The sequence below is a fragment of the Myotis myotis genome, unplaced genomic scaffold (genome assembly GCF_014108235.1).
Source record: "Myotis myotis isolate mMyoMyo1 unplaced genomic scaffold, mMyoMyo1.p scaffold_m19_p_2, whole genome shotgun sequence".
Lineage (NCBI taxonomy): Eukaryota > Metazoa > Chordata > Mammalia > Chiroptera > Vespertilionidae > Myotis > Myotis myotis.
Genome location: NW_023416324.1, coordinates 96553515 through 96567412, shown reverse-complemented (window position 1 = coordinate 96567412; position 13898 = coordinate 96553515). Strand labels below are relative to the sequence as shown.

The 13898-nt window shown below is 34.2% G+C and overlaps 1 protein-coding gene across 6 annotated transcripts in view; it reads right to left on the bottom strand.

The window, feature by feature from the left end:
* Nucleotides 1–13898, bottom strand: part of EXOC2 (exocyst complex component 2) — a 260156-nt gene that overhangs the window by 99436 nt on the left and 146822 nt on the right. For all 6 annotated transcript variants that reach the window (XM_036347812.1, XM_036347811.1, XM_036347813.1 and 3 more), the window contains one exon: nt 10713–10831. In XM_036347812.1, coding sequence (XP_036203705.1) covers nt 10713–10831 — 119 coding nt within the window. The remainder of the gene's footprint in view (nt 1–10712; nt 10832–13898) is intronic.

Below are 13898 nucleotides of genomic sequence, written 5' to 3'. Positions count from 1 at the left end.
AAGTATTTGTAAAACTGCAATTGACTTTGTCTTTTGCAAGCTTAATACTGCATTAATGAGTTATGAGAAATCATTATTTTCTTGACAGTAAATTTTCTCTAGAAATGAAATGTTCCTATAATGTTTTTCCTAGATGAAACATTTTTAAAAGCCTTTTACTAAATGGGATTACAGCCTCTCTGCCTTCATTTGTGCTAATACTAACCATTAATTGTTCCCTATATTTGAAACTTAGGGCAGGGTATAACTCTGCCCAAGATTCTCATGGCTATACAACTCATATGGGGCTTTGCAGCTAGCTTAAGGAGTCATAATAGGCCTATGCTTTATCACCTGTAAAAATTAGGGCTTGAAACCATGCATATTTTAAAGTATCTTCTTAGTTATAAAATTCCGATTCTATTATATGAAGTTTAAATCTGAAACTTTAAATCACCACTGAGAACAAAATATGCTTATTCTGCTTACTATTGTTACAATTTAGGACACTGATTAGTGGTGTCATCTAAATGTATAAAAAATCTGCCTCTACACAGAGGGCATATGGGAAAATTTATTCTTAAAAGAAAAGCACATCAAGAAAATATTAAAGGCAACAAAAAAATAACAGCGAAACCTTTATCTGAATTTTACAATTTCATTGTGAATCTTACAGGTTAGAGATTCCAAAGACACTAAGGAAAGTAACCAATAAATATACTCAGATAAATAAGTGCTTTTAAGATCCAAATTACTTGGCTATAACCTGTCAAAAGTTATCTGAGAGGAATAACTTTAGGGTAAAGACTACTTTAGAGACAAAACTGCACATAGGAGCACACCCAACAGCACGAAACCATCACTACAGTATTTGTATAAACAAAATTCTAGAACTGAATGTCCTTTAGGTGTAGCTCTATCTTCTAAATTCTACAAACCAGTGTTTGATTTACAATTTTACCAATATATCAAAGAAAAGATAGGAATCTTATCTACAGATGCTTGGAAGAAGCATCTTGGAAGAAAAACTCCTTTAAACACTTAAAAGTTTTTAAAAACTAAGCTTCTTAATTACTGACAATCAAGAGGTCAAAATTTTTATTCCCCAGTTAAATAAAGTTTCTATAACATGCTACCGGCATTCTTAAAAGAAACTCTTCCTAACTGTGAATATACAAGAGTAATTGAAAAGATTAAAAACAAAAAAAATTAGAAAAATCATTTTTGGATATAATACTACATTTTGTTTTAATATAAGAAAAACAGAAAATTTCTTTCAGAAGTTGCAGAAGTCATTTTCTTCACAGTGCTAATAAAACAATCCACCACTTCATTAAAAGAATAAAAGCTGCAGTGTGGAAATAAAAGTTTAAACTGCTTTATTTTCTAACAGAAAATAAACTAATAATCTATTATAATTTGCTATTGAAAAACTGAAACATTTGCTATTTTTTTCCCTGCAACTGAGAGATTTCTACTAGATAAAAAAGTTTTCAGCTTTATGCTAATCTAATAGATCTGAAAAGATCTACAAAGCTAAAAAACTTAAGGGTTTACATTAAAACGCTGATTCTTACCAAAAACTCCTAACGACTTTAAGATGACTTTATAGAAAATGCTTATTATACCTCGTATTCCCTCAGACTTCCTGGAAACCTTATCATGTATCAGTCAAATCCTTTCAACTCAAGATGTACAAGTTTACCCTATTTTAAATGAAAAGCAGTTAGTATTTGTTTTAACAGACCCTATATAACATAAAGGGCAGAAGAGACTGTTCTTCAGGGAAGACTGCAAATGTGGAGCCAGGTGAATAAATTCACTGTATTTTTCTCATCTTTCGTGCCTCTTGAAAGTTTTCTCACAGGCAACAATAGTGTGGGGAACACTGATCTACAACCCTGACTCTCAAAAGGGCAGCTGACTTCCTTACTGCCCTTAAACACCTTTGAACACATTTTCCTGAGCACAGCGGGCCCTTGTCCCATGTGCAGCACGACCACCCACTGTTGCTTGTTGACCAAACACACAGGGCCAGGAGCCTCCACAGACAGAGGCAGGATGGGATTCCTTTCAAGCACAACACACAGAAGAATTTCAATGCCAAAGCTGGGGGGCAGGGGTGAGTATAGTAAGGCAGAATTATAAATTCCTCATGAATTAGACCTGTGTCAACAGATAAAAATGTTCTTTTTGATCTTATGCTTCTATATATATTTAAAGTTCCAATAGGAGCATTTCCTCAATTTAAAGGGGATAATTTAATCAAATTAAACAAAGGGAGACATATTTAACATACCTTACTTCACTTTCTAGGGTGTCAGAATTGCCCTTAACAGGTTCCAGGCAGCCATTCTGATATAACATTATTCACAACAATAGTTGAGAAAAGAAAAACTATTGTAAAAGCAAAACTACTGGTGTGAACTTTAAAGAAGTATTTATTCACTAACATTGGCTATCTAAGCAAGAACTATAAAAGCTGGATGGGTCAATAAACAAAACAAAATTACTTATGTTTTTAGTACTACATTTTTCTTGTAATTATATAAATTTAAGTAGAGAAAACATGCTTACAATATATAAGTAATAGAATTAGTACCAAAATGACAGAATACAAAATTAAAATGTTTGTAATGATGAATATTTTAAATTACCAGTTATTGCTAGCATTCAATGTGTGCATGACTTTCCTTGTCAAATTTTCTTTTTTTTCTCTTAAGGACAGGGGATGTGATTTAGACACGATGTGGTTCCCAGCCATAAGACATCTTCTTCCAGATATACAGTAAGCCAGGACAGCAGAAGGGAACCAGCTGCCAGGATAACAAATTGAAAAGACTTTTTGACATAAGCCTGTTTGGCCTGTCTGATCTAACAAAGATAAAGATAGATCACACATTGTTAGGTGAATAGACTAGTGTAAAATAGAAGAAATAAGCGAAGAGAACTTAATCCAACTCTTTCCTATGATATTCAACAGCTGTTATTTTACTATATAGTTTCTAAAAATGAATGCTGTGGTATTCAAAAATTCTCAACTCCTAGGTTATTGCCTTAAAAAAAACAAAAACAAAAACAAAAAACACTGCTTAAATTACCAGCATTAATTACTAGTTTTAATTTGGAAGCTAAAACTGGTTTTTCAAATTAAATTAAAAAGCACATCTATAATCATTATGGTAAAAACCTACTGATCTGCACTCAGATAATTAAAATTGCTTATATAAACTTATACTATTTACAAACAACAATGACAATTTCTAATAGTATGCAACAGAAATTCTAATGGTAAACAATTAAGTGCAAATCTAATTCATGGCAAACTGAGTATCACCTGGGTTTTTTCTCTTTGTGGGAAAAAAAAAAAGACAAAACGAAAAGGAAAATCAGACCACCACTTTGCTGGAAAGAGTTTTCCACTGTAATCATAAACTGGTACTTTCTTCTACTTCTCTCTCCTTAATCTACTTTCTCCTATATATACCTCATAGCTTATAAATCTTAAAGCAAATAAATAAAATCCCACTAAAAGCACTTAAAAGCATTTCAACGTCTAAAGCCAATTAAAAAAAAATACTCTGTCGTCATAACATGCAAAATAACAAGGGTGCAGATAAACCTGTGGTTGCCGAATCTACATTGGAAGAGATTTAGTTGCAGGGAGAATAAACATCAAATTAATGTCCCATATTGGTTCTTGCTGCAGGTGTGCCTTTCCTATTTTCTTTTAAAATCAATTCTATTAGTCTGCATTCATACTGTTATGATAAACATTCAGGACAGGAGCTATTTTTAAATTTCCAGAAAATAAACTTCATTAAAAAAAACCTTCCTAACGTACAATTTCATTATACCAACTTTAAAATAAAAATTGTAATTTTATTAAAATTCAATATGTGCATAACAACACATTTTTACTGTCTTTTTAACCATGAAAATATTTTTATGGTCTCAGAAAATTCAATGAATCTGCTGCCAGTTTTCTAACAGAGGTTGACATTTAATCTAGTGTAAAGTAAAAGTCTACCTAACTTTGCATTATGGAAATACCAGAATTATATTTATTAATATCTCACTAATTAAAAACAAACTATAAGTTATGTACCTAAAGGTCAAGAAATATCAAGAAAAATTACAGTGTGGTTGTACTGTGTAAATTCACAAAATTATATGTAAATTGTAAAATATAACTTATGAATGCATTTTATGAGCTTTTGAGTTGAAAATATGTATAGCGTTTTTATGTTTTTAGGTCACTGGGTAAACAAACATTTTTATTTCAGCAAGTAATTAATCTAATAATCTACTCAATGTTTGAAATAATTAGAAGAGTAGGCATTTAGCCCAACCTCTAAAATATTCTCATTATTTTTCTTCTACAATAAATCAATACTGGGATAATTTAGAAGAAATCTTTCAGGTGTGACATAGTGTATGTAAATTTGCAAAGAAAACCTGAGGCACATGTAAATGCATTTCCTTCTAGTGTGTGACTATTTTAAAAGAATCTCTTGCTTACATGAGTTATTGCTCATACTCTAAAGTCCACCAATGCACGCCATCCTACTATGTCCTATGGAAAATCCTAATTAAGTACATATCTAAAAAAAGGAAATAATTACTCAGAGCAGGCTGAAACCTTTTCCCTCCAATTATTATACATAAACAACATATATTTTTAAGAGTTAAACTCATTTTCAGAACAAAAAAAAACACACCTTTGAAGTCTACCTGTAAAGTCAGTCCTATTTGGAAATGTCAGTAGGGGGTTAACCAAAGGAGGCCTTCCTGGCAAGAAACTTGAAGACTTAGTCTAATTTTTTATCTATTTCACAGGAATTTTAAGGGACAAATGACACTTTTACAAGGTGGTAAAAGTTTTCCATGTGCAACAAATTCAGGACACAGGATTGGTCTGAATATAAAGGATGAGAAGCAAATGGTTACCTGGTTTAGGCTGGAAAAAAATCAAACTCTTCTATTACTTTTTAAGCTTTCAAGATGAGTGTTTAAAATGTCAATTTCTATTTCCTATCTTTGTCTCCCCTTAGAAAAAGCAAAAGATCACATTTGGCCTACAGAAAGGTAGGCCACGGAAGAGGAGTGAGGAGTATTTGGGGATAAATGGCACAGTGCAATGGTAATCCCCTGTTCTTGTGTCCTAATGTTTTTAATATGGAAGATGCCATCCTCTTAGTTCAGTAAACATTATTGCTATAAAAACTGGAATCCAGAAAAAGACCTAATTCGGTGTTCATAAGAATATCAACCTTATGACCTATCTCAGCTAAGAAATACTCCCTATAAAAGAATCTTCCCTGGAAAAGGTAGCTTTTTTATGTAAGACTGCTGTCTATGAAAATCTATCACCATCTTTGCTCATGAAATTTTCTCCGAAGACTACAAGATTAAATTCAATTAACATTTCCCCCAAAAACCAACAAATAAAGATTTCAAGTCTCAAAAAACATTTATGTTAATTAAATGTACACTTAGAGATCAGCTTTACCTAAAAAGACAAAAAGAACCCTTTTCCTGATGAAATATTTACAGTCCACCTGTTTAAGTTTGTATTGATCTCAAAGGAGTGTCTCAATTCCTAACCATTGTTCTGCCAGTGGATTCACTTAGAAAATTACAGCTATTTCTCTTCTCCAACATTAACAGTCCAATCACACATTATAATACAAGGACTTTTGGGTCCTGAGAATAGCTGAATAAAAACACTGAAGTGCTAGATGAAATGTAGGCCTGGTCACCATCATGTTCATCATGTTCAGAAATCCTGTTTGATGGAAATATTTTCTCCAACAATAGAATACAGAGAGGTATTGTGGAACTTGCTGTCCTACCCTCACTGAGTGCACTCTGGTAGGATGGGGAGAAATCTGAGCCAGTCACTACTTCTGCCGCTTCTCAGGACATGAAGAAGCTGGGTTGTTACCTGGCTTCTCTGAGATACTTTCCTCACGTGAAAAATAGATCTAAAGTCATCTAATGAACACCTGTTGGGAATAATTTCCAAGGTTTCTTCCACATTTAAAAGGTAATAATTATGACAGGATGTCCAACAGAAAGTCCAAATTATATTTAGGAGCCTATCCCCCATATTACTTTACATTTTTATTATATATAATTAGGACACTCATAAATACCAATTAAGAGTCCATCATGAACAACTGGTTGTAGATTATATAAAAGAAAAACTGTGTTTATTCCCAGCAAACTTAACATTAAGGCAAATATTTCATACTTGCATATACCTCTACACATATACCTATACTACATAGTGTAACTACATCATCTGTATAAATGTAGATAAGTGTTTATTAAATAGCTAACAAGTAACCAATGACACATATGCATTAATGAAGACAATCAGAAAAGGATCTAAGTGCAAAGTGGCCAAATTGGACATGTTTTACAGATGGCTAATTCTTCAATTCTAGGAAACACATGTTCTGTCTACATCTATGCCAGATTTTATGTCATTTGCCTTTGCACTATCAGTTAAAAAGCCATGGTATTAATGTACTTAAATCCGGAAGATACTAAACTGCTTCAGAATTTGAAAATTACCTGAATATTTGATAATATAAAGAACTCAATTGATTTTTTTTCTTTATTGATTAAGGTATTACATATGTGTCCTTATTCCTCCCTTGCCTCCCCAACCTCCCGCTCATGCCCTCACCCACTGGTGTCTGTGTCCATTGGGTATGATTATATAAATGTACACAAGTCCTTTAGTTGATCTCTCCCCCACCCTCCCATACCTTTCCTCTGAGGTTTGACAGTCTGATCAATGGCTCTCTCTCTCTCTCTCTGGATCTGTTTTTGTTGGTAATATTTTAGATAATGATAATGGTGTTTTGGTTAGTTTTTCAAAATTACTTACTGAAATAATTATGGATGAAATAATGTGACCTGCTTCAAAAACAATTCAGAATGATGGAAGGGATAAAAACAAATAAGGGTACAGATAAGATTGGCTATGAGTTGATCATTGTTGAAACATAGGAAGTTATTATATTACCCTTTCTGCTTTTAAGTATGTTTGGAATTCTCCGAAATCAAATAATAAAACCCCTTCTGATGTAAGCTCAAAAGAGTACACCAATCTTCCAATTAACAAAGCTCCTATGTATTAGGGCCAGCCATGTTGTTTATATTAGTAATGTTTGCTGACAACAAAAGAGGGTACAGGTAAACATGTTCTTCTGAATGTCAACATCTGACTAACAAATTTAGAAGGTTTACACTGTCTTATCATGAAACTTGTAGAGTTAAGTTTAACGGGCTGATTGTTTATTTTTTACTTCCTCATCAAAAGACCAACTTATGAAAATAACTAGGTAAAGCTTGTCACTAACAAATGGGTCCAATTTATTTTACATTATTTTAATTATTTCACAAGTGATGAGCAAATTTTACAACAAGCTTGGTCAGAATAAAATTGAAAAGTAGGACTCTGCCATTTTTCCCCCAGAAATACAGATTTTAAGCAGTTCTGGATAAATACATGTAGTAAACCATAACATTAAGATGATGGAAGGAATCATCTGGTAAAAGTCGCTCTCCATTTATCTTCAAGAAAAATTCAGACCTTTGGCAGTGTAACAACGGTTATCAGATATTTCAGATATGACAATAAAGTACATATAATTTCCAATCTGAAATAGTCTCTGTGTTGCCCTCATAATATACACCCATCCCAGAAATTCAAATATTTTCATAACCAAATTATACAGATGGTTTCTTACAGGCATAAGCAGGAAAATCCTTTATCAGATCATGTAACTTGCTTGTAATCTGAAGAATATCATCACTGTATTTAGTGCAGTGAGGAATGAGGTGCCATTTATTGAAACCTATTTCTCCATGCCTCTTTATCTGGATAATTTCTATTTGTCATTTGGGTTCAATGGAAATATCACCTCCTTGAGAAAACTTCCTTCGATCTCCCCCTTACTAGACTAGAGTAGAATTCTGTACTCCCCACTTCATAACACTTTTCAAAATTATATTTATGTAATAAATACATGATTTTAAAAAAGATATGTCTCTCCCACTAGACTACAAGGTCCAAGAGGTCAGAGGTCATGCCAGTCTTGTTCACTACTGTATTTCCAGTCCCAGGCGTTCTAATTATCAAGCCTGGCTGTACCAGGATCATCTGGAAGCTTTATAAAAGACTGATGCCTGAACTCCACTACTAGAGATTCTACTATAATTGGTAGAAATGGGGTGGAGGACAAAAATTGATACTTTGTAAAAACACCAAGGGGATTCTGATGGGCAGTCAAGGCAAGGATGGGATACCTTTTTTCTGCCAACGGCCATTTAGATATTTATAACATCATCATTCCAGGGCCATAGAAAATTATTAACTTAAAAATTAGCCTGCTATATTTGAACAAACACTTAATTAACTCACCCCTAATGTAGGGCCAGATCAAATGATTTTGTGGACATTCCCCATTCCTGGTATAGAGTCTTGCCTAACAGAATAGATTCAATAGATAAATATGCAAGGTCCTCTAAATACATCCAAAGACAATGGACTATGTATATCATCTGTTGTCATTGCTACTTGCTAAAACTACAAAATAATTAATGACATTAACAGGAATTTTGATGTGGCATCAAAACAGAGATATTTGGGTTTTCCTAAAAATCAAACTAGAAAAGAACAGAATCAGCTGGATAGTACTCCAATTCATGTCAAAACTGTGCTATAAAGAAATAATTGTGACCTCTTCATTATACTTTCTTCTGTGCCAGGACTGTTCTCATGTTACTTCACTTACTCCTGGAAACCTTATGAAGTACCACTATGCCTTCTTTTAGATAATCTATTTGTCATCTCAGTCCACTGCCATTGCATTTGCCAAGGTCAACAATACCAGTACTAAATCTGCAGGACACCTCTTTATCTTATTCTTTTAAAATCCTTGCTGATCACTCCTTTCCTCTTTGCTTTTGTGATATTATGCCCTCATTCCCCTCCTAGCCCCCTGAATACACCTTCTTCTTCTCCTTTGCAGGTTGCCCTGTAAATATCCCTCCTCAAGATTCTATCTTAAGTTTGCTCCTTTTTTTAATTTTTGTGGGTTAAAGCATCAACTCCCAGGAACCACCTTTATGAAGATCATATTCAAATACTTACTCTTTAAATATCTATTGAATATCTTCACTTTATGCCCAAACAGAAGGGAAAAATCATTTTTCCCCTCTAGGATTCCCTAAACTAAATGGTGCCATCATCCTAACCAGCTGTGCTAAGGTCGTATTCCAGTTTCTGCACAGCTCTGGAATCCATCCCTTCTCCACATTCACACCTCCATGGCAGGCAAAATGCCGGAATTGCCACAGCAGCCTTCTAAGCAGCTTCACTGCTCCAGGCTTACATCCATTCACTACATGGAAGACAGCCGTCTTTTAAAAAATAAACCTCATTGGGTCTTTCCCTTGTTTTGAACCTTTAACACATTAAGCGCCCTGTCAGTCACTGGTGACTGACACTATACTTTCCATCCGGAAGACAAAACTCCCAGGAACCACCTTTATGAAGGCTGGGTGCTTAACGTGTTAATGGCTCCTACAACACCTTCTGGATCAAGTTCAAATTCCCTGAAGCAGCTAACAAAAGTGGACCCAGGACCCAGCGCCTCCTAACTTGAGCCACTCTAATCATGCTCTAAGCTCTAGCCACATAGGATTCAGCAGCCTTCTTGTCCTGAAATGGTTTTTATCTATTTCTTCTTCCCCACCTCTATTTCAATCAGCCAACAAAGACACCCCACAGATCTCAAAACATGTGGCATTTCTTTAAATCTTACAATGTCCCTTCGTGACCTCAAAATTCTGGATCAAATGCTGTTCCTAAGTGCTACTACAGCACTTGGAACTTCCCAGGCTTAGAAAGTAGTACACTGTCTTCTACTAGTCACTTTCCCTGTCCCTCTCCCTTGCTATTTTGGAAGTCTCATGTGAGCCAAGCTCTTGTCTGTTGTACAGACTGCTGTATCCTGAGCACCCAACGGTGGCTGGCACATAGCATTCAGGACATTCAGTGCTTGTGAATGCAGCCGTGACTTCTTCCTTCAAACTTACCTCAGAGTCTCTGCAAAGGTTGGTCCTTTTTTCAGGCTGGAGTGGGCCCAACAGGCTACTTCAAATCCTTCCAGCTCTTAGCTAACATGGAGCATTTTCTAAGACACCCTCCCAAACCAGCCATCTAAAGCATTCTCCTCAGTTCCCTTCCCTCATAGTACCATTATGTTTTCTTTGTATCACTTGGCAAACATTTGTATTTGGTTAATTACATGCTCTCTTCCAGAGACCATGTTTGTTTTATACTATATTAGCATAGAGGCTGGTACATAGCAGGATTTAACATATATTTGGAAAAAATAACAAGTGGACTAATAGCTTTCATGAAGGGCTAATATCATTTCATACATCATGTTGCTTCTCACAAAAGTTTAACAGTCCCCCTAAACCAAATCTTTGTCAGTACTGCCAGTCAACCATAACAATAGGGATAAAGTTAAAGAATTTTCTGTTCTGTTACTCAGGTATAAAGCTAAGCAGGGGTAAACAAATAAACAAACAAAAACCACAGATACACTTATCAAGAAAAATAACCAATCATTCTTTTCCTTTAATCATTATGTGTTAAAGTGAAAGTATGAAGTGGTATATGCACTGGAAGAGAGTGGCCTTGCCTTTCAGGTCTTGTATATAGCCCTCTTTGCAGCTGTGCATGAGCTGAAGGATCCATCTGTGCTGAGCTCCGATACACTGCCAAGCAGGGTCACCCGGTGCATGAAGGTCAGACAGGTACCTGAAAAAGCAAGGTCAAGGCTGACCAAGTAGTCTTCCTCTACACAAGCCATAAATAAGGATAAAAGAAAAGCTAGCATATTTCAAAATAATCACATTTTTTAAGAAAACCTAAAATTTTATCAATTAGTAAATCAGTTGTCAGAATTAGTCTCTAATATTTAGTTCTCTAAAATTAGTCTCTAATATGAAATACATCCAAATTTCTTTTCATGAAGTTAACAAACAATAAAGCTATATTTTATAAGACTAGGACTTTATGAAAAGAAATAAACATGACAGAGACCATTTATGATGATCCAATATACTTAGGGAGAACTTACCTTTATATGTATTTACACTGACTTCCCAGAGTGCTGCTATTTAGTTTTGTCATTACATAAGCACAGGTGGGAGCCAGCAGAGAAAAACCCGGGGAATATTTTTTCGATTTCAGTTGGTTTTTATTCCTTTCTGGCCTGAAACATAGCCACTAGATGGCACAATGACACTGTTTTCTAGACAGTCTAAACAAGGGTCAAATGAAACTTAAAGCCATTTTATTATATGAAGAGATTTGGTGACAACAAGCACTTACCTCTAAAGTCTAAATCCTAATCCATGACTCAGAAAATATTTCTCTAGACAGCATATATGGGAATTTTTAATAGATTTAATGTAGTTCTTAAAATATTTAAAGTCTTTGTACCTAAAATATCTAAATCCAGATGGACAACTGAAATACATTTAAGTTGAAAAAAATCTGCTAAATATCATTCAAGATTTGGCACTCTGCCCTAACAAAATAAATAAATATAACAAGTTAAATCAAATTAAGTCAATCCCATAAGCTGAATTTATTGTCTTAAAATTACTCTTAGACCATAAGCTATCTGTTGTCTTAAGGTTAAAGATTTTTGTTCAATGACAAATTTTAATTAATGGTTACAAGCTGTGACCTCTAGCCAAATCTTAATAACTCACGAGATCATCTGATGCCTCTCTCCCATTTCCAGGATGGTATTTCCTTACTCACAGCCATCTCAATTAGTAGCTAACTAAAGGAAAAACTTTTTATAGTAAGTTAGCAATGAATAAAATGTTGAGATGAAATCTGACATCACATTTAGGACCTCTCCGCCCTCACCCTGACCTTCCAGGCTAATGGAGATAGCCTGGTTTCTGAGAAGAGCTGGGCATTTATTTGTCCTGCTAAGGAGCCCCTTAAACAGCATGGCTCACACTACAGCGGGCTGCCCAAGAGACAGCCCTGAGAGTGGCCATTCTCCTTCTCCCTGACTCTATTTACAGTCTACAAAGGTGGGTCTGTAGGAGAAAGTGACAAATCAGTTAATAGCATTATTAGAAGAAAAACCACAATCTAGCAAATTACATTTAGCTTGGCCTAAATAATTCATTTCAAAGATTTCAAAACCCAATCAGATTCTTTTCTCATAAGGCTTTCCTCTTTTATTGACTAGAATATAAATATGATAAGTAGTATGTTGTGTCATTTCTGAAAAAAACATGTGATTTTATTCTTTCTTGCTAGGAAGACTTTGTCGGACAAATTTGCATTCTCCTTAGATAGGTTTATTTCACCTCCAAAAACTTCTGCAACATTTCTCCTGACACTTTCACTCATATAACACCCTCAGATTTGTATTAGCTATACAATACTAGTATAGGAATATCCTTTTAGAAAATGGTTGCTTCCCTTTAATTTTTTAAAATTTTCTTTCTTTCTTTCTTTATTAAGGTATTACATATGTGTGTCCTTATCCCCCTATTGCCCCCATCCCCCGCTCGTGCTCCCCTAGTGTTTGTGTCCACTGGTTATGCTTATATGCATGCATACAAGTTCTTTGGTTGATCTCTCCCCCTTACCACCACCCACCCCTACCTTCCCTCTGAGGTTTGACAGTCTGATCGATGCTTCTCTGTCTCTGGATATGTTTTTGTTCATCAGTTTATGTTGTTCATTATATTCCATAAATGAGTGAGATCATGTGATATTTATCTTTCTCTGATTGGCTTATTTCGCTTAGCATAATGCTCTCCAGTTCCAACCATGCTGTTGCAAATGGTAAGAATTCCTTCTTTTTAACCACATCCCTTTAATTTTTAAACTTCTAAATAGGAACACAGATGATCCATTACAAGAATCTTTCTTGAGTGAGAGAAATCAAAAAGCATTTTTTTGTTGAATAACTTTTAAAATTGTAAGTCTCTTTAATATAGTCACTAGGTCCTTGCAAAATTTAATGACAATCCTTTTTCTAATGTCTTATTAATGGGTATTGCATTAAAAGTTTTATAAAGAAAAACATGTTCTCTCAGGAATTCTAGTGTTTTAGTTTAAAAGTACAACCTGTGCTAGGCTTTTTCCTTGGTTAAATGATGTAATCCAGTAAGTTTCTTCTTTTCTTTTAGTAATAAGTAGATTGAAAATAAGTACTACTTTCATTTCAAAAATATTTGTTTAGAAAATGACAGTTTATTGCCATTTCTTTTAAAGCTGTGTATTAAACGACACTTTGTAAAAGACATTTTTAAAGGAAAAAAAAGTTAAAATATGTTAATGAGCATAAGCTCAATATTTTAAAAATTAAGACGTTTTTAACCCCATTCTGACATAATTTTTAACAATTACCAGGGATAGGTTCATACTGACATGCAACTTTCCTGCTTGCTAAAAAAATGAAGATCAAGACAGAATAAGAAGAGTAAAAATAATGAGTAAAAATCTCTATTTTAATTAGATAAAATAGAAAACAAAAGACAATACAGTAATAATCTGATTTTCACCCATATCATGCATATCATGTATAACTTCAATTATTAAAGCCAATAAAGATGTATTTTTGTTGATGATAAAGCTGTCTCTACTCCATGAGGTACTCATAGTACCAGTCATCATAGATTCCAAAGTCCAACAGATATCTGACCTGAATCTTGTTATTATTAAAAAGAATAATAGAACTGCTCAATGTCTTCTCAAAATATCAAAAGTAAAATAGTGATTAAAAAATAAACAAACTCCTGGACATTGTTATTGACATTCTTGTTCTTTATCCTTTAAAGTAACA